Consider the following 20737-nt stretch of genomic DNA (forward strand, 5'->3'; position numbering starts at 1 on the left):
CAATTGATACCCAGTGTCAGCATCGAGCACTCCCGGGGCAGGTACAATACAGAGCACCCTTTACATTACCCTAACAGTGTACCCGCACTTTATACCCAGTGTCAGCATCGAGCACTCCCGGGGCAGGTACAATACAGAGCTCCCTCTACATTACCCTGACAGTGTCCCCCCACTTTATACCCAGTGTCAGCATCGAGCACTCCCGGGGCAGGTACAATACAGAGCTCCCTTTACATTACCCTAACAGTGTACCCGCACTTTATACCCTGTGTCAGCATCGAGCACTCCCGGGGCAGGTACAATACAGAGCTCCCTCTACATTACCCTGATAGTGTACCCCCACTTTATACCCAGTGTCAGCATCGAGCACTCCAGGGGCAGGTACAGTACAGAGCTCCCTCTACATTACCCTGACAGTGTACCCCCACTTTATACCCAGTGTCAACATCGAGCGCTCCCAAAACAGGTACAATACAGAGCTCCCTCTACATTACCCTTACAGTGTACCCCCAATTTATACCCAGTGTCAGCATCGAGTGCTCCCGGGGCAGGTACAACGCAGAGCTCCCTCTACATTACCCTGACAGTGTACCCCCACTTTATACCCAGTGTCAGCATCGAGCACTCCCATGGCAGGTACAAAAGAAAGCTCCCTCTACATTACCCTGACAGTGTACCCCACTTTATACCCAGTGTCAGCTTCGAGCACGCCGGGGCAGGGACAATACAGAGCTCCCTCTACATTACCCCGACAGGGTACCCCCACTTTATACCCAGTGTCAGCACTGAGCACTCCCGGGGCAGGTACAATACAGAGCTCCCTCTACATTACCCTGACAGTGTACCCCCACTTTATACCCAGTGTCAGCATCGAGCACGCCGGGGCAGGTACAATACAGAGCTCCCTCTACATTACCCCGACAGTGTACCCCCACTTTATACCCAGTGTCAGCATCGAGCACTCCCAGGGCAGGTACAATACAGAGCTCCCTCTACATTACCCTGACAGTGTACCCCAACTTTATACCCAGTGTCAGCATCGAGCGCTCCCGGGGCAGGTACAATACAGAGCTCCCTCTGCATTACCCCGACAGTGTATCCCCACATTATACACAGTGTCAGCATCGAGCACTCCCGGGGCAGGTACAATACAGAGCTCCCTCTACATTACCCTGACAGTGTACCCCCACTTTATACCCAGTGTCAGCATCGAGCACTCCCGGGGCAGGTACAATATAGAGCTGCCTCTACATTACCTTGACAGTGTACCCCCACTTTATACCCAGTGTCAGCATCGAGTGCTCCCGGAGTAGGTACAATACAGAGCTCCCTCTACATTACCCTGACAGTGTACCCCCACTTTATACCCAGTGTCAGCATCGTGCACTCCCGGGGCAGGTACAATACAGGGCTCCCTTTACATTATCCTGACAGTGTACCCCCACTTTATACCCAGTGTCAGCATCGAGCACTCCCGGGGCAGGTACAATACAGAGCTCCCTCTGCATTACCCTGACAGTGTACCCCCACATTATACCCAGTGTCAGCATCGAGCGCTCCCGGGGCAGGTACAATGCAGAGCTCCCTCTACATTACCCTGACAGTGTACTCCCACTTTATACGCAGTGTCAGCATCGAGCACTCCCGGGGCAGGTACAATACAGAGCTCCCTCTACATTACCCAGACAGTGTACCCCCACTTTATACCCAGTGTCAGCATCGAGCGCTCCCGGGGAAGGTACAATGCAGAGCTCCCTCTACATTACCCTGACAGTGTACCCCCACTTTATACCCAGTGTCAGCATCGAGTGCTCCCGGATTAGGTACAATACAGAGCTCCCTCTACATTACCCAGACAGTGTACCCCCACTTAATACCCAGTGTCAGCATCGAGCACTCCAGGGGCAGGTACAGTACAGAGCTCCCTCTACTTTACAATGACAGTGTACCCCCACTTTATACCCAGTGTCAGCATCGAGTGCTCCCGGGGCAGGTACAATACAGAGCTCCCTCGACATTACCGTGACAGTGTACCCCCACTTTATACCCAGTGTCAGCATCGAGCACTCCCAGGGCAGGTACAATACAGAGCTCCCTCTACATTACCCTGGCAGTGTACCCCCACTTTATACCCAGTGTCAGCATCGAGTGCTCCCGGGGCAGGTACAATACAGAGCTCCCTCTACATTACCGTGACAGTGTCCCCCCACTTTATACCCAGTGTCAGCATCGAGCACTCCCGGGACAGGTACAATACAGAGCTCCCTCTACATTACCCTGACAGTGTACCCCCACTTTATACCCAGTGTCAGCATCGAGCACTCCCGGTGCAGGTACAATAAAGAGCTCCCTTTACATTACCCTAACAGCGTACCCGCACTTTATACCCAGTGTCAGCATCGAGCACTCCCGGGGCAGGTACAATACAGAGCCCCCTCTACATTACCCTGACAGTGTACCCCCACTTTATACCCAGTGTCAGCATCGAGCGCTCCCAGGGCAGGTACAATACAGAGCTCCCCCTACATTACCCCAACAGTGTACCCCCAATTAATACCTAGTGTTAGCATCGAGCACGCCGTGGCAGGTACAATACAGAGCTCCCTCTACATTACCCTGACAGTGTACCCCCTCTTTATACCCAGTGTCAGCATCGAGCGCTCCCGGGGCAGGTACAATACAGAGCTCCCTCTACATTACCCTGACAGTGTACCCCCACTTTATACCCAGTGTCAGCATCGAGCACTCCCGGGGCAGGTACAATACAGAGCTCCCTCTTCTTTAACCTGACAGTGTACCCCCACTTTATACCCAGTGTCAGCATCGAGCACCCCCGGGGCAGGTACAATACAGAGCTCCGTCTACATTTCCCCAACAATGTACCCCCACTTTATACCCAGTGTCAGCATCGAGCACCCCCGGGGCAGGTACAATACAGAGCTCCGTCTACATTTCCCCAACAATGTACCCCCACTTTATACCCTGTGTCAGCATCGAGCACTCCCGGGGCAGGTACAATACAGAGCTCCCTCTTCTTTAACCTGACAGTGTACCCCCACTTTATACCCAGTGTCAGCATCGAGCACTCCCAGGGCAGGTACAATACAGAGCTCCCTCTACATTACCCTGAAAGTATACCCCCACTTTATACCCAGTGTCAGCATCGAGCACTCCCAGGGCAGGGACAATACAGAGCTCCCTCAACATTACCCTGACAGTGTACCCCCACTTTATCCCCAGTGTCAGCATCGAGTGCTCCCGGAGTAGGTACAATACAGAGCTCCCTCTACATTACGCTGACAGTGTACCCCCACTTTATACCCAGTGTCGGCATCGAGCACTCCCGGGGCAGGTACAATACAGAGCTCCCTCTTCATTACCCTGACAGTGTACCGTTATTTATGCCCAGTGTCAGCATCGAGCACTCCCGGGCAGGTACAATACAGAGCTCCCTTTACATTACCCTGACAGTGTACCCCGACTTTATACCCAGTGTCAGCATCGAGTGCTCCCGGATTAGGTACAATACAGAGCTCCCTCTACATTACCCTGAGAGTGTACCCCCACTTTATACACAGTGTCAGCATCGAGCGCTCCCAGGGCAGGTACAATACAGAGCTCCCTCTACATTACCCTGACAGTGTACCCCAACTTTATACCAAGTGTCAGCATCGATCGCTCCCAGGGCAGGTACAATACAGAGCTCCCTCTACATTACCCCGACAGTGTACGCCCACTTTATACCCTGTGTCAGCACCGAGCTCTCCCGGGGCAGGTACAATACAGAGCTCCCTGTACATTACCCTAACAGTATACCCCGACTTTATACCCAGTGTCAGCATCGAGCGCTCCTGGGGCAGGTACAATACAGAGCTCCCTCTACATTACCCTGACAGTTTACACACACTTTATACCCAGTCTCAGCATCGAGCACTCCCGGGGCAGGTACAATACAGAGCTCCCTCTACATTACCCTGACAGTGTACCCCCACTTTATACCCAGTGTCAGCATCAATCATTCCCGGGCAGGTACAACACAGGGCTCCCTCTACATTACCCTGACAGTGTACCCCAAGTTTATACCCAGTGTCAGCATTGAGCAATCCCGGGGCAGGTACAATACAGAGCTCCCTGTACTTTACCCCGACAGTGTACCCCCACTTTATACCCAGTGTCAGCATCGAGCACTCCCGGGGCAGGTACAATACAGAGCTCCCTCTACATTACCCTGACAGTGTACCCTGACTTTTAACCCAGTGTCAGCATCGAGCACTCCCGGGCAGGTACAATACAGAGCTCCCTCTGCATTACCCTGACAGTGTACCCCCACTTTATACCCAGTGTCAGCATCGAGTGCTCCCGGAGTAGGTACAATACAGAGCTCCCTCTACATTTCGCTGACAGTGTACCCCCACTTTATACCCAGTGTCAGCATCGAGCGCTCCCAGGGCAGGTACAATTCAGAGCTCCCTCTACCTTACCCTGACAGTGTACCCCCACTTTATACCCAGTGTCAGCATCGAGCACTCCCGGGGCAGGTACAATACAGAGCTCCCTTTAAATTACCCTGACAGTGTACCCCCACTTTATACCCAGTGTCAGCATCGAGCACTCCCGGGGCAGGTACAATACAGAGCTCCCTCTTCATTACCCTGACAGTGCACCCCCACTTTATACCCAGTGTCAGCATCGAGCACTCCCGGGGCAGGTACAATACAGAGCTCCCTTTAAATTACCCTGACAGTGTACCCCCACTTTATACCCAGTGTCAGCATCGAGCACTCCCGGGGCAGGTACAATACAGAGCTCCCTCTACATTGCCCTGACAGTGTACCCCCACTTTATACCCAGTGTCAGGATCGAGCACTCCCGGGGCAGGTACAATACAGAGCTCCCTCTACATTACCCTGACAGTGTACCCCCACTTTATACCCAGTGTCAGCATCGAGTGCTCCCGGGGCAGGTACAATACAGAGCTCCCTCTACATTATCCTGACAGTGTACCCCCACTTTATACCCAGTGTCAGCATTGAGCGCTCCCAGGGCAGGTACAATACAGAGCTCCCTCTACCTTACCCTGACAGTGTACCCCCACTTTATACCCAGTGTGAGCATCGAGCGCTCCCAGGGCAGGTAAAATACAGAGCTCCCTCTACATTACCGCAACAGTGTACCCCCAATTGATACCCAGTGTCAGCATCGAGCACTCCCGGGGCAGGTACAATACAGAGCTCCCTTTACATTAACCTAACAGTGTACCCGCACTTTATACCCAGTGTCAGCATCGAGCACTCCCGGGGCAGGTACAATACAGAGCTCCCTCTACATTACCCTGACAGTGTCCCCCCACTTTATACACAGTGTCAGCATCGAGCACTCCAGGGGCAGGTACAGTACAGAGCTCCCTCTACATTCCCCTGACAGTGTACCCCCACTTTATACCCAGTGTCAACATCGAGCGCTCCCAAAACAGGTACAATACAGAGCTCCCTCTACATTACCCTTACAGTGTACCCCCAATTTATACCCAGTGTCAGCATCGAGCACTCCAGGGGCAGGTACAGTACAGAGCTCCCTCTACATTACCCCAACAGTGCACCCCCACTTTATACCCAGTGTCAGCATCGAGTGCTCCCAGGGCAGGTACAACGCAGAGCTCCCTCTACATTACCCTGACAGTGTACCCCCACTTTATACCCAGTGTCAGCATCGAGCACTCCCATGGCAGGTACAAAAGAAAGCTCCCTCTACATTACCCTGACAGTGTACCCCACTTTATACCCAGTGTCAGCTTCGAGCACGCCGGGGCAGGGACAATGCAGAGCTCCCTCTACATTACCCCGACAGGGTACCCCCACTTTATACCCAGTGTCAGCACCGAGCACTCCCGGGGCAGGTACAATACAGAGCTCCCTCTACATTACCCTGACAGTGTACCCCCACTTTATACCCAGTGTCAGCATCGAGCACGCCGGGGCAGGTACAATACAGAGCTCCCTCTACATTACCCCGACAGTGTACCCCCACTTTATACCCAGTGTCAGCATCGAGCACTCCCAGGGCAGGTACAATACAGAGCTCCCTCTACATTACCCTGACAGTGTACCCCAACTTTATACCCAGTGTCAGCATCGAGCGCTCCCGGGGCAGGTACAATATAGAGCTGCCTCTACATTACCTTGACAGTGTACCCCCACTTTATACCCAGTGTCAGCATCGAGTGCTCCCGGAGTAGGTACAATACAGAGCTCCCTCTACATTACCCTGACAGTGTACCCCCACTTTATACCCAGTGTCAGCGTCGTGCACTCCCGGGGCAGGTACAATACAGAGCTCCCTTTACATTATCCTGACAGTGTACCCCCACTTTATACCCAGTGTCAGCATCGAGCACTCCCGGGGCAGGTACAATACAGAGCTCCCTCTGCATTACCCTGACAGTGTACCCCCACATTATACCCAGTGTCAGCATCGAGCACTCCCGGGGCAGGTACAATACAGAGCTCCCTCTACATTACCCAGACAGTGTACCCCCACTTTATACCCAGTGTCAGCATCGAGCGCTCCCGGGGAAGGTACAATGCAGAGCTCCCTCTACATTACCCTGACAGTGTACCCCCACTTTATACCCAGTGTCAGCATCGAGTGCTCCCGGATTAGGTACAATACAGAGCTCCCTCTACATTACCCAGACAGTGTACCCCCACTTAATACCCAGTGTCAGCATCGAGCACTCCAGGGGCAGGTACAGTACAGAGCTCCCTCTACTTTACAATGACAGTGTACCCCCACTTTATACCCAGTGTCAGCATCGAGTGCTCCCGGGGCAGGTACAATACAGAGCTCCCTCGACATTACCGTGACAGTGTACCCCCACTTTATACCCAGTGTCAGCATCGAGCACTCCCAGGGCAGGTACAATACAGAGCTCCCTCTACATTACCCTGGCAGTGTACCCCCACTTTATACCCAGTGTCAGCATCGAGTGCTCCCGGGGCAGGTACAATACAGAGCTCCCTCTACATTACCGTGACAGTGTCCCCCCACTTTATACCCAGTGTCAGCATCGAGCACTCCCGGGACAGGTACAATACAGAGCTCCCTCTACATTACCGTGACAGTGTCCCCCCACTTTATACCCAGTGTCAGCATCGAGCGCTCCCGGGGCAGGTACAATACAGAGCTCCCTCTACATTACCCTAACAGCGTACCCGCACTTTATACCCAGTGTCAGCATCGAGCACTCCCGGGGCAGGTACAATACAGAGCTCCCTCTACATTACCCTGACAGTGTACCCCCACTTTATACCCAGTGTCAGCATCGAGCGCTCCCAGGGCAGGTACAATACAGAGCTCCCCCTACATTACCCTGACAGTGTACCCCCACTTTATACCCAGTGTCAGCATCGAGCACTCCCAGGGCAGGTACAATACAGAGCTCCCTCTACATTACCCTGACAGTGTACCCCCAATTAATACCCAGTGTTAGCATCGAGCACGCCGTGGCAGGTACAATACAGAGCTCCCTCTACATTACCCTGACAGTGTACCCCCACTTTATACCCAGTGTCAGCATGGAGCACGCCGGAGCAGGTACAATGCAGAGCTCCCTCTACATTACCCTGACAGTGTACCCCCACTTTATACCCAGTGTCAGCATCGAGTGCTCCCGTGGCAGGTACAATACAGAGCTCCCTCTACATTACCCTGACAGTGTACCCCCACTTTATACCCAGTGTCAGCATCGAGCGCTCCTGGGGCAGGTACAATACAGAGCTCCCTCTACATTAACCTGACAGTGTACCCCCACTTTATACCCTGTGTCAGCATCGAGCACTCCCGGGGCAGGTACAATACAGAGCTCCCTCTTCTTTAACCTGACAGTGTACCCCCACTTTATACCCAGTGTCAGCATCGAGCACCCCCGGGGCAGGTACAATACAGAGCTCCGTCTACATTTCCCCAACAATGTACCCCCACTTTATACCCAGTGTCAGCATCGAGCACTCCCAGGGCAGGTACAATACAGAGCTCCCTCTACATTACCCTGAAAGTATACCCCCACTTTATACCCAGTGTCAGCATCGAGCACTCCCAGGGCAGGGACAATACAGAGCTCCCTCAACATAACCCTGACAGTGTACCCCCACTTTATCCCCAGTGTCAGCATCGAGTGCTCCCGGAGTAGGTACAATACAGAGCTCCCTCTACATTACGCTGACAGTGTACCCCCACTTTATACCCAGTGTCGGCATCGAGCACTGCCGGGGCAGGTACAATACAGAGCTCCCTCTTCATTACCCTGACAGTGTACCGTTATTTATGCCCAGTGTCAGCATCGAGCACTCCCGGGCAGGTACAATACAGAGCTCCCTCTGCATTACCCTGACAGTGTACCCCGACTTTATACCCAGTGTCAGCATCGAGCGCTCCCGGGGCAGGTACAATACAGAGCTCCCTTTACATTACCCTGACAGTGTACCCCTATTTTACCCATTGTCAGCATCGAGCACTCCCGGGTCAGGTACAGTGCAGAGCTCCCTCTACATTACCCTGACAGTGGGCCCCCACTTTATACCCAGTGTCAGCATCGAGCGCTCCCAGGGCAGGTACAATACAGAGCTCCCTCTACATTACCCTGACAGTGTACCCCCACTTTATACCCAGTGTCAGCATCGAGCGCTCCCGGGGCAGGTACAATATAGAGCTCCCTCTACATTACCCTGACAGTGTACCCCCACTTTATACCCAGTGTCAGCATCGAGCACTCCCGGGGCAGGTACAGTACAGAGCTCCCTCTACATTACACTGACAGTGTACCCCCACTTTATACCCAGTGTCAGCATCGAGTGCTCCCGGATTAGGTACAATACAGAGCTCCCTCTACATTACCCAGACAGTGTACCCCCACTTAATGCCCAGTGTCAGCATCGAGCACTTCAGGGGCAGGTACAGTACAGAGCTCCCTTTACATTATCCTGACAGTGTACCCCAACTTTATACCCAGTGTTAGCATCGAGCACTCCCGGGGCAGGTACAATACAGAGCTCCCTCTGCATTATGCTGACAGTGTACCCCCACTTTATACCCAGTGTCAGCATCGAGCGCTCCCGGGGCAGGTACAATATAGAGCTCCCTCTACATTACCCTGACAGTGTACCCCCACTTTATACCCAGTGTCAGCATCGAGCACTCCCGGGGCAGGTACAGTACAGAGCTCCCTCTACATTACACTGAAAGTGTACCCCCACTTTATACCCAGTGTCAGCATCGAGTGCTCCCGGATTAGGTACAATACAGAGCTCCCTCTACATGACCCAGACAGTGTACCCCCACTTAATGCCCAGTGTCAGCATCGAGCACTCCAGGGGCAGGTACAGTACAGAGCTCCCTCTACATTACCCTGACAGTGTACCCCCACTTTATACCCAGTGTCAGCATCGAGCACTCCCAGGGCAGGTACAATACAGAGCTCCCTCTACATTACCCTGACAGTGTACCCCCACTTTATACCCAGTGTCAGCATCGAGCACTCCCAGGGCAGGTACAATAAAGAGCTCCCTTTACATTACCCTAACAGTGTACCCCCAATTAATACCCAGTGTTAGCATCGAGCACGCCGTGGCAGGTACAATACAGAGCTCCCTCTACATTACCCTGACAGTGTACCCCCTCTTTATACCCAGTGTCAGCATCGAGCACGCCGGAGCAGGTACAATGCAGAGCTCCCTCTACATTACCCCGCCAGTGTACCCCCACTTTATACCCAGTGTCAGCATCGAGTGCTCCCGGGGCAGGTACAATACAGAGCTCCCTCTACATTACCCCGACAGTGTACCCCCACTTTATACCCTGTGTCAGCATCGAGCACTCCCGGGGCAGGTACAATACAGAGCTCCCTCTTCATTAACCTGACAGTGTACCCCCACTTTATACCCAGTGTCAGCATCGAGCACCCCCGGGGCAGGTACAATACAGAGCTCCGTCTACATTTCCCCAACAATGTACCCCCACTTTATACCCAGTGTCAGCATCGAGCACTCCCAGGGCAGGTACAATACAGAGCTCCCTCTACATTACCCTGACAGTGTACCCCCACTTTATCCCCAGTGTCAGCATCGAGTGCTCCCGGAGTAGGTACAATACAGAGCTCCCTCTACATTACCCTGACAGTGTACCCCCACTTTATACCCAGTGTCGGCATCGAGCACTCCCGGGGCAGGTACAATACAGAGCTCCCTCTTCATTACCCTGACAGTGTACCGTTATTTATACCCAGTGTCAGCATCGAGCACTCCCGGGCAGGTACAATACAGAGCTCCCTCTGCATTACCCTGACAGTGTACCCCCACTTTATACCCAGTGTCAGCATCGAGCGCTCCCGGGGCAGGTACAATACAGAGCTCCCTTTAGATTACCCTGACAGTGTACCCCCACTTTATACCCAGTGTCAGCATCGAGCACTCCCGGGGCAGGTACAATACAGAGCTCCCTCTTCATTACCCTGACAGTGTACCCCTATTTTACCCAGTGTCAGCATCGAGCACTCCCGGGTCAGGTACAGTGCAGAGCTCCCTCTACATTACCCTGACAGTGGACCCCCACTTTATAACCAGTGTCAGCATCGAGCGCTCCCAGGGCAGGTACAATACAGAGCTCCCTCTACATTACCCTGACAGTGTACCCCCACTTTATACCCAGTGTCAGCATCGAGCGCTCCCGGGGCAGGTACAATACAGAGCTCCCTCTACATTACCCTGACAGTGTACCCTCACTTTATACCCAGTGTCAGCATCGAGCACTCCCGGGGCAGGTACAATACAGAGCTCCCTCTACATTACCCTGACAGTGTACCCTCACTTTATACCCAGTGTCAGCATCGAGCACTCCCGGGGCAGGTACAATACAGAGCTCCCTCTACATTACCCTGACAGTGTACCCCCACTTTATACCCAGTGTCAGCATCGAGCGCTCCCAGGGCAGGTACAATACAGAGCTGCCTCTACATTACCCCAACAGTGTACCCCCAATTTATACCCAGTGTCAGCATCGAGCACTCCAGGGGCAGGTACAGTACAGAGCTCCCTCTACATTACCCTAACAGTAACCCCCAATTTATACCCAGTGTCAGCATCGAGCACGCCGGGGCAGGTACAATGCAGTGCTCCCTCTACATTGCCCTGACAGTGGACCCCCACTTTATACCCAGTGTCAGCATTGAGCGCTCCCAGGGCAGGTACAATACAGAGCTCCCTCTACATTACCCTGAAAGTGTACCCCCACTTTATCCCCAGTGTCAGCATCGAGCACTCCAGGGGCAGGTACAGTGCAGAGCTCCCTCTACATTACCCTGACAGTGTACCCCCAATTTATACCCAGTGTCAGCATCGAGCACTCCAGGGGCAGGTACAGTACAGAGCTCCCTCTACATTACCCCAACAGTGTACCCGCACTTTATACCCAGTGTCAGCATCGAGCGCTCCCAGGGCAGGTACAATACAGAGCTCCCTTTACATTACCCTGACAGTGTACCCCCAATTTATACCCAGTGTCAGCATCGAGCACGCCGGGGCAGGTACAATACAGAGCTCCCTCTACATTACCCTGACAGTGTACCCCCACTTTATACCCAGTGTCTGCACCGAGCACTCCCAGGGCAGGTACAATACAGAGCTCCCTCTACATTGCCCTGACAGTGTACCCCCACTTTATACCCAGTGTCAGCATCGAACATGCCGGGGCAGGTACAATACAGAGCTCCCTCTACATTACCCCGACAGTGTACGCCCACTTTATACCCAGTGTCAGCATCGAGCACTACCAGGGCAGGTACAATACATAGCTCCCTCTACATTACCCTGATAGTGTACCCCCAGTTTATACCCAGTGTCAGCATCAATCATTCCCGGGCAGGTACAATACAGAGCTCCCTCTATATTACCCTGACAGTGTACCTCCACTTTGTACCCAGTGTCAGCATCGAGCACTCCCGGGGCAGGTACAATACAGAGCTCGTACATTACCCCGACAGTGTAACCCCACTTTATACCCAGTGTCAGCATCGAGCGCTTCCGGGGCAGGTACAATACAGAGCTCCCTCTACATCACCCTGACAGTGTACCCCCACTTTATACCCAGTGTCAGCATCGAGCGCCCCCGGGGCAGGTACAATACAGAGCTCCCTCTACATTATCCTGACAGTGTACCCCCACTTTATACCCAGTGTCAGCATTGAGCGCTCCCGGGGCAGGCACAATACAGAGCTCCCTCTACCTTACCCTGACAGTGTACCCCCACTTTATACCCAGTGTGAGCATCGAGCGCTCCCAGGGCAGGTAAAATACAGAGCTCCCTCTACATTACCCCAACAGTGTACCCCCAATTGATACCCAGTGTCAGCATCGAGCACTCCAGGGGCAGGTACAGTACAGAGCTCCCTCTACATTACCCCAACAGTTTACCCCCACTTTATACCCAGTGTCAACATCGAGCGCTCCCAGGGCAGGTACAATACAGAGCTCCCTCTACATTACCCTGACAGTGTACCCCCACTTTATACCCAGTGTCAGCATCGAGCACTCCCGGGGCAGGTACAATACAGAGCTCCCTCTCCCTTACCCTGACAGCGTAGTCACACTTTATACCCTGTGTCAGCATCGAGCACTCCGGGGCAGGTACAATACAGAGCTCCCTCTACATTACCCTGACAGTGTACCCCCACTTTATACCCAGTGTCAGCATCGAGCGCTCCCGGGGCAGGTACAATACAGAGCTCTCTCTACCTTACCCTGACAGTGTACCCCCACTTTATACCCAGTGTCAGCATCGAGCGCTCCCGGGGCAAGTACAATACAGAGCTCCCTCTACCTTACCCTGACAGTGTACCCCCACTTTATACCCAGTGTCAGCATCGAGCACTCCCGGGGCAGGTACAATACAGAGCTCCCTCTACATTACCCTGACAGTGTACCCCCACTTTATACCCAGTGTCAGCATCGAGCGCTCCCGGGGCAGGTACAATACAGAGCTCCCTCTACATTACCCCGACAGTGTACCCCCACTTTATACCCAGTGTCAGCATCGAGCACTCCCGGGGCAGGTACAATACAGAGCTCCCTCTACATTACCCTGACAGTGTACCCCCACTTTATACCCAGTGTCAGCATCGAGTGCTCCCGGGGCAGGTACAATACAGAGCTCCCTCTACATTACCCTGACAGTGTACCCCCACTTTATACCCAGTGTCAGCATCGAGTGCTCCCGGGGCAGGTACAATACAGAGCTCCCTCTACATTCCCTCTCCCTAACCTTGCTCTGTCTATCTACAGGGACTGACCCCCAGCTGTATGTTACAGTGACAGTGAGTACCTTGATCGTAGTGGCTGCGATCAGCATCATCCTCAAATTCTGGTAAGTTTGCGCACAGCCTCCGGCCATCAGCTGTTCAGCTGCTTGATGCGGCATCTTAACCGTAATTCCGGTTTCTCTCCCCTCCCCCCCACACCCCCCCCCCACCCCCGCCAGCTGGGATCGGAACTGGCAGCGGAGACGCGAGAGCACAAGGGACCGCGGTGTCCTGACAGAAGAGAGCCGCCAGGCGCTGACCGGCCAGCCAGGCGGGAGGAGGATCACCGGCAGCATCTTCAGCCCTTACCGAGATCCCCGGGCACAGTCGCCCGACTCAGAGCCCACCTCACCCACTGAGCTAGAGGAGAACCTGGAGTTCGAGGGCAAGGGAGTGCGGTTCCACAGAAACCGGTGAGCGGACTCTGTCCCGATACCCACCTCCCCCCCAGCCCCAGCCCCCCACCTCTCTCCCGATACCCACCTCCCCCCGCAGCCCCAGCCCCCCACCTCACTCCCGATACCGATACCCCCATCCCCCCACTCCCTCACTCCCTCACCTCACTCCCGATACCGATCCCCCCTCACTCCCTCACCTCACTCCCGATACCGATCCCCCCTCACTCCTCACCTCACTCCCGATACCGATCCCCCCATCCCCCCCACTCCCTCACTCCCTCACCTCACTCCCGATACCGATCCCCCCATCCCCCCACTCCCTCACTCCCTCACCTCACTCCCGCTACCGATCCCCTCACCCCCCCCACTCCCTCACTCCCTCACCTCACTCCCGCTACCGATCCCCCCATCCCCCCCACTCACTCACTCCCTCACCTCACTCCCGATACCGATCCCCCCATCCCCCCCACTCCCTCACTCCCTCACCTCACTCCCGATACCGATCCCCCCATCCCCCCCACTCCCTCACTCCCTCACCTCACTCCCAATACCGATCCCCCCTCACTCCCTCACCTCACTCCCGATACCGATCCCCTCATCCCCCCCACTCCCTCACTCCCTCACCTCACTCCCGATACCGATCCCCCCATCCCCCCCACTCCCTCACTCCCTCACCTCACTCCCGATACCGATCCCCCCTCACTCCCTCACCTCACTCCCGATACCGATCCCCCCTCACTCCCTCACCTCACTCCCGATACCGATCCCCCCATCCCCCCCACTCCCTCACTCCCTCACCTCACTCCTGATACCGATCCCCCCATCCCCCCCACTCCCTCACTCCCGTTACCGATCCCCTTCACTCCCAATACCGATCCCCCCATCCCCCCACTCCCTCACTCCCCACCTCATTCCCGATACCGATCCCCCTCACTCCCTCACCTCACTCCCGATACCGATCCCCCCATCCCCCCCACTCCCTCACTCCCTCACCTCACTCCCGATACCGATCCCCCCATCCCCCCCACTCCCTCACTCCCTCACCTCACTCCCGATACCGATCCCCCTCACTCCCAATACCGATCCCCCCATCCCCCCACTCCCTCACTCCCTCACCTCACTCCCCACCTCACTCCCGATACCGGTCCCCCCATCCCCCCACTCCCTCACTCCCCACCTCACTCCCGATCCCCCCCACTCCCACACTCCCCATCTCACTCCCGATCCCCCCCACTCCCATCTCACTCCCGATCCCCCCCACTCCCACACTCCCCATCTCACTCCCGATCCCCCCCACTCCCATCTCACTCCCGATCCCCCTCACTCCCACCTCACTCCTGACACCGATCCCCCCACTCCCTCACCCCCATCCCTACCTCACTCCTGATACCGATCCCCTCTCACCCCTACCTCACTCCTGATACCGATCCCCCCACTCCCTCACCCCCATCCCTACCTCACTCCCGATACCGATCCCCTCTCACCCCTACCTCACTCCTGATACCGATCCCCTCTCACCTCTACCTCACTCCTGATACCGATCCCCTCTCACCCCTACCTCACTCCTGATACCGATCCCCTCTCACTCCTACCTCACTCCTGATACCGATCCCCTCTCATCCCTACCTCACTCCCGATACCGATCTCCTCTCATCCCTACCTCACTCCCGATACCGATCCCCTCTCACCCCTACCTCACTCCTGATACCGATCCCCTCTCACCCCTACCTCACTCCTGATACCGATCCCCTCTCAACCCTACCTCACTCCCGATACCGATCCCCTCTCACTCCTACCTCACTCCTGATACCGATCCCCTCTCACTCCTACCTCACTCCTGATACCGATCCCCTCTCACCCCTACCTCACTCCTGATACCGATCTCCCCTCACCCCTACCTCACTCCTGATACCGATCTCCCCTCTCACCCCTACCTCACTCCTGATACCGATCTCCCCCCACTCCCTCACCCCCACCCCTACCTCACTCCTGATACCGATCTCCCCCCACTCCCTCACCCCCACCCCTACCTCACTCCTGATACCGATCCCCTCTCACCCCTAGCTCACTCCTGATACCGATCTCCCCTCACTCCCAACCCCTACCTCACTCCCGATACCAAACACACCCCCAGCTCCCCACCCCCTACCTCACGAGCACTGGGAATGTAAGTTGTGAGGAGGATGTAAGGAGGCTTCATGGGGATATAGACAGGCTAAGTGAGTGGGCAAGAACATGGCAAATGGAATACAAGGTGGAGAAATGTGAAGTTATCCACTTTGGTAGGAAAAATAGAAAAGCAGAGTATTTTTTAAATGGTGAGAGATTGGGAAATGTTGGTGTTCAGAGGGACCTGGGTGTCCTTGTACACGAATCACTGAAAGTTAACTTGCAGATACAGCAAGTTATTAGGAAAGCAAATGGTATCACAGAAATCACAGAAACCCCACAGTGCAGATAGAGGCCATTTCGGCCCATCGAGCCTGCACCGACACATATCCCACCCGATCCCCGTAACCCCACGTATTTAATCCCCCTAACACTAAGGGTCAATTTATCATAGCCAATCAACCTAACCCGCACATCTTTGGACTGTGGGAGGAAACCAGAGCACCCGGAGAAAACCCACGCAAACACGGGGAGAATGTGCAAACTTCACACAGACATGTCACCCGAGGCTGGATTCGAACCCGGGTCCCTGGCGCTGTGAGGCAACAGTGCGAACCACTATGCCACCGTGTTGGCCTTTATTAGAAGAGGATTTGAGTACAAGAGTAAAGACGTCTTACTGCAAATATATAGGGCCCTGGTGAGACCACACCTGGAGTATTGTGTACAGTTTTGGTCTCCTTACCTAAGGAAGGATATACTTGCCATAGAGGGAGAGCAACGAAGGTTCTCCAGACTGATTCCTGGGATGGGGGGATTGTCCTATGAGGATTGATTGAGTTGACTAGGCCTATATTCTCTAGAGTTTAGAAGAATAAGAGGTGATTGTGATGAAATATTCCATTCATCACTGCCTGTGACTGTGGTTGGTTTCAGGTTTCAGTTCCCTTACCTCAGTTCTGTCTCCTCATCATTGTATTGTATATTTTGTATATTGTAATGTATTGTGTGTAGGGCTCCGCCCATACCTGGCCCATATGTAAGCAAGCTCAGTCTGGCCTCATATCCAGTACTGCAGACCTCCAGATGGAAGATACCTCTCTCCACTGCGTGTTACCTTTTAAGTTAATAAAAGCCTTGTTTTGTTTCGTTAACATCAAGTCTCGGAATTATTGAGGCACATCAGTGATCTCATTGAAACAGACAAAATTCTTACAGGGCTTGACAGGGTAGATGAAGTGAGCATGTTTCCCCGGGCTGGGGAGTTTAGAACCAGGGGTCACAGTCTCAGGATTAGGGGTCGGCCATTTTGGACTGAGATGAGGAGAAATTTCTTCACTCAGAGGGTGGGGAATCTTTGGAATTCTCTGCCCCAGAGGGCTGTGGAGGCTCAGGCGTTGAGTATAATCAAGACAGAGATCAGTAGATTTTTGAATATTAAGGGAATCAAAGGATATGGGGATTGGGCTGGGAAGTGGAGATGAGGTCGAAGGTCAGCCATGATCTTATTGAATGGCGGAGCAGGCTCGAGGGGCCGAATGGCCGACTCCTGCTCCTATTTCTTATGAAGCTGATTCCCCCCCACTCCCTCACCCCCACCGCCTACCCCCTACCTCACTCCCGATACCAATAACCGCACCCCCCCCCCCCACCAATGTTCCTGTAAAGTTGTGCGGCCGCACAGCCCTCTGAACCTCCCATGCTGCCGGCTCACCGGCTTTTCAATGGGAAAAACTGCGTATCTCGAACGGGCCGCGCGCCCCAAAATAATGAATGGGAACATTGGCGCCCACACCCACTCTCTGACCCCCACCTACCCCAACCTCACTCCCGAAACTATTGCCACCCCACCCTCTACCGACCGGCACAACCTCATTCGTGAAACCAACCCTCTCCACCCCAGCCCACCTCCCAAACCCCAAAGACCGCAACTCCACTCCCTCACTCTGTCATTTTCTCTCTCTCTGTCACTGTCTGTCTCGCTCTCTCTCTCTCTGTCTCTCTCGCTCTCTCTCTCTCTGTCTCCCTCTCTCTCTCTCTGTCTCTCTCTCTCTCTCTGTCTGTCACTGTCTGTCTCGCTCTCTCTCTCTCTGTCTCTCTCTCTCTCTCTGTCTCTGTCTCTCTCTCTCTCTCACTCTATGTCACTGTCTGTCTCGCTGTCTCTCTGTCTCTCTCTCGCTCTCTGTCACTGTCTGTCTCTCTCTCTCTCTCTCTGTCTCTCTCTGTCACTGTCTGTCTCGCTCTCTCTCTGTCTCTCTCTGTCTCTCTCTCGCTCTCTGTCACTGTCTGTCTTGCTCTCTCCCTGTCTCTCTCTCTGTCTATCTGTGTCTCTCTTTCTCTGTCTATCTCTGTGTGTGTCTTTCTCTCACTCTCTCTCTCTCTGTCTCTCTCTGTCTCTCTCTCGCTCTCTGTCACTGTCTGTCTCACTCTCTCTCTGTCTCTCTCTCTCCCTCTCTCTCTCCCTCTGTCTCTCTCTGTCTCTCTCTACATATCTGTCTCCCTGTCTCTCTCTGTCTATCTGTGTCTCTCTTTCTCTGTCTATCTGTGTGTGTGTCTCCCTCTCACTCTCTCTCTCTCTGTCTCTCTCTACATATCTCAGTCTCTCTGTCTGTCTCTTTCTCTCTGTCTCCCTCTCTCTCTCTCTGTCTCTCTCTCTTCCTCTGTCTCTCTCTGTCTCTCTCTGTTTCTCCCTCTCTCTGTCACTCTCTGTCTCTGTCTCTATCTGTCTAGATATCGTTCTCTATGTCTGTCTGTCACTGTCTCCCTCTGCCTCTCTCTCTCCCTCTGTCTATCTGCGTGTCTCTCTCTCTCTGTCTGTCTGTCTAGACATTGTTCTCTCTCTATGTCTCTGTCTGTCACTGTCTGTTCTGCTAAACTGGACAAATAACAGATCTGTGAAACCTGGAGATGAAATATTGTAACTACGGTTCTCTTTTTTCCAGGATCCCCCTGGTGAATCTTTGATTCCAGGATTTTGGCTTCACGGATTAAACACTGTGGGAGTTTGTGTGTGTGAGTTTGTGGTTGTGTATGTGTTGGGGGGGGTGTGGTGTGTAGGGGAGTGTGCAAGTCTGTAAGGGTTGGTGTGAAGGCTTGATAGGTGAGGGCTGGTACACGAGACCGCGCGGGAGGTCGTGCGTGTGTGTCAGGGGTTATGTGTGGGGGTGTGCGCGAGTATGTGTGTTGGGTTTGTGTTTAAGGGTGTGCATGGGGGGATTGTGTGAGGGCGAGCGTGAGCGTGTTTGTGTCTAAGGGAATGTTTGGGGTATTGTGTGGTTTGGGTGAGGGTGAGGCTGTGCATGAGGATGAGTGTGTGCGGTTTGTGTCTAAGGGAATGCTTGGGGTATTGTGTGGTTTGGGTGAGGGTGAGGCTGTGCATGAGGATGAGTGTGTGCGGTTTGTGTCTAAGGGAATGTTTGGGGTATTGTGTGGCTTGGGTGAGGCTGTGTGTGAGGATGAGTGTGTCAGGGTGCGAGTCTGTGGCAATACGGGAGCTCAGGAATTTCAGGACTCTACTGGGATCTGAAGGAGCCCCTTTATCACGGAGCGGAGTCAGTGTAATGGGATCCCCACGTCTCCTTTACCACAGCCTGGGGTCTGAGGAGTAGGCCGGAGGAGCCATGTGTTCCCGCCTTTATGGACATTTACTTTTAGAGGTCGGTCTCGATCCCCTCCCTGTGATGAATAACCCGCCCAGTGTGGCACTGAGCCCCCCCACACACATTGCAGGAAAGGCCCAGGCTCCATCCCCGGCCTGTGCTGAGTTAACCTCTAAGCTGGGAAGAGGTGGGGGGCGGGGTAGGGGTGACTACAATAGGCCTCAGTGACCCCTGCGTTAGGGAGGGGGGTGAATCAGCCCAGGTTCTTGCTCCTGATTCCTGTCTGGAAGACATATGTGGGAGTGGGGTGCGGGGGAACGAGGAGGTCATGAATGGGGATCGTCTGTGATGCCTCCTGTGGTGGAATATCCCCGACACGCACTGGGCTCACAGGCGGAGAATGGGGGGGCCCCTCGTGGTCAGGTATCGGCGGGTGACCAATGACTGCGGAATACACACCCCCCTCACCCAAGAGACAGAGATAGGAGGGGAGGGTCAAAGATACGTGGAACCTGTTGAAAGAGGGTCGCGAGTCATCCGCCATAATCCATCCGTGGCTCATCCACTCCCCGGAAGTGGGCCTCAACGGGATTTTGGGGGTTACAAATCCCATCGCTGATCCGGTGTCGCGGGGCTGCGGAATATGCGTCTCCACCCCCTTGCTCATCTTGGCCAGGGCTAAACACCCCTTGTGTGCCCGGGCGTCACCAGGCGCCATCGGGAAGGACCCGGGCGGGAGATTCTCCGGCGCCACCGACACAGAGGACAAGGCTCTATTACGTCATGTAACGTTATTCCACTGGAGAACAAGGCCCCATTATGTCACGTAACGTTAGTGCACTGGAGACCAAAGCCCCATTACATCATGTAACGTTAGTCCACTTGACAACAAGGGCTCAGTACGTCACGTAACGTTACTCCCATCAAGAACAAGAACTCCAATCGACAAGGAACCTGCAGGGGAATGGGGGTGTGGGGACGGTTTTGGGGGGGCAAGTGCAAGTCTATGTCCGTCTCGTCTCCTTGTATCAAATAAATTATTTGTCGAACTTCAGATGTCCGATGGGTGGTTCTTCTTGGCAGGAACAATGGGTGAAGGATTGCGCAAGGGATGTTGGACATTCAGGCCGGTCTCGGGACAAAGGCTCTGTCGGAATTCCCGTTGCTCCTCCGTGAGGGAAGTTGTTCGCCCTCTCCCATTAAAGCCCATCCCTCTAGTCCATTAACTCTCCCATTAAAACAGATCCCTCTAGTCCCCCAACTCTCCCATCAAAGTCTGTCCCTCT

The 20737-nt window shown here is 54.3% G+C and overlaps 1 protein-coding gene across 2 annotated transcripts in view; it reads left to right on the forward strand.

The window, feature by feature from the left end:
* Positions 1-20410, forward strand: part of pianp (PILR alpha associated neural protein) — a 64219-nt gene extending 43809 nt beyond the window's left edge. For both annotated transcript variants that reach the window (XM_085976529.1, XM_085976530.1), the window contains exons 3-5: positions 13329-13410; positions 13525-13758; positions 18795-20410. In XM_085976529.1, the coding sequence (XP_085832655.1) occupies positions 13329-13410; positions 13525-13758; positions 18795-18816 (338 nt within the window). In that variant the 3' untranslated portion in view covers positions 18817-20410. The remainder of the gene's footprint in view (positions 1-13328; positions 13411-13524; positions 13759-18794) is intronic.
* Positions 20411-20737: the final 327 nt, after the last annotated feature.

The sequence above is a fragment of the Somniosus microcephalus genome, unplaced genomic scaffold (assembly GCF_052327205.1).
Source record: "Somniosus microcephalus isolate GS21.2 unplaced genomic scaffold, FLI_Smic_1.0 unresolved_chr3, whole genome shotgun sequence".
NCBI lineage: Eukaryota > Metazoa > Chordata > Chondrichthyes > Squaliformes > Somniosidae > Somniosus > Somniosus microcephalus.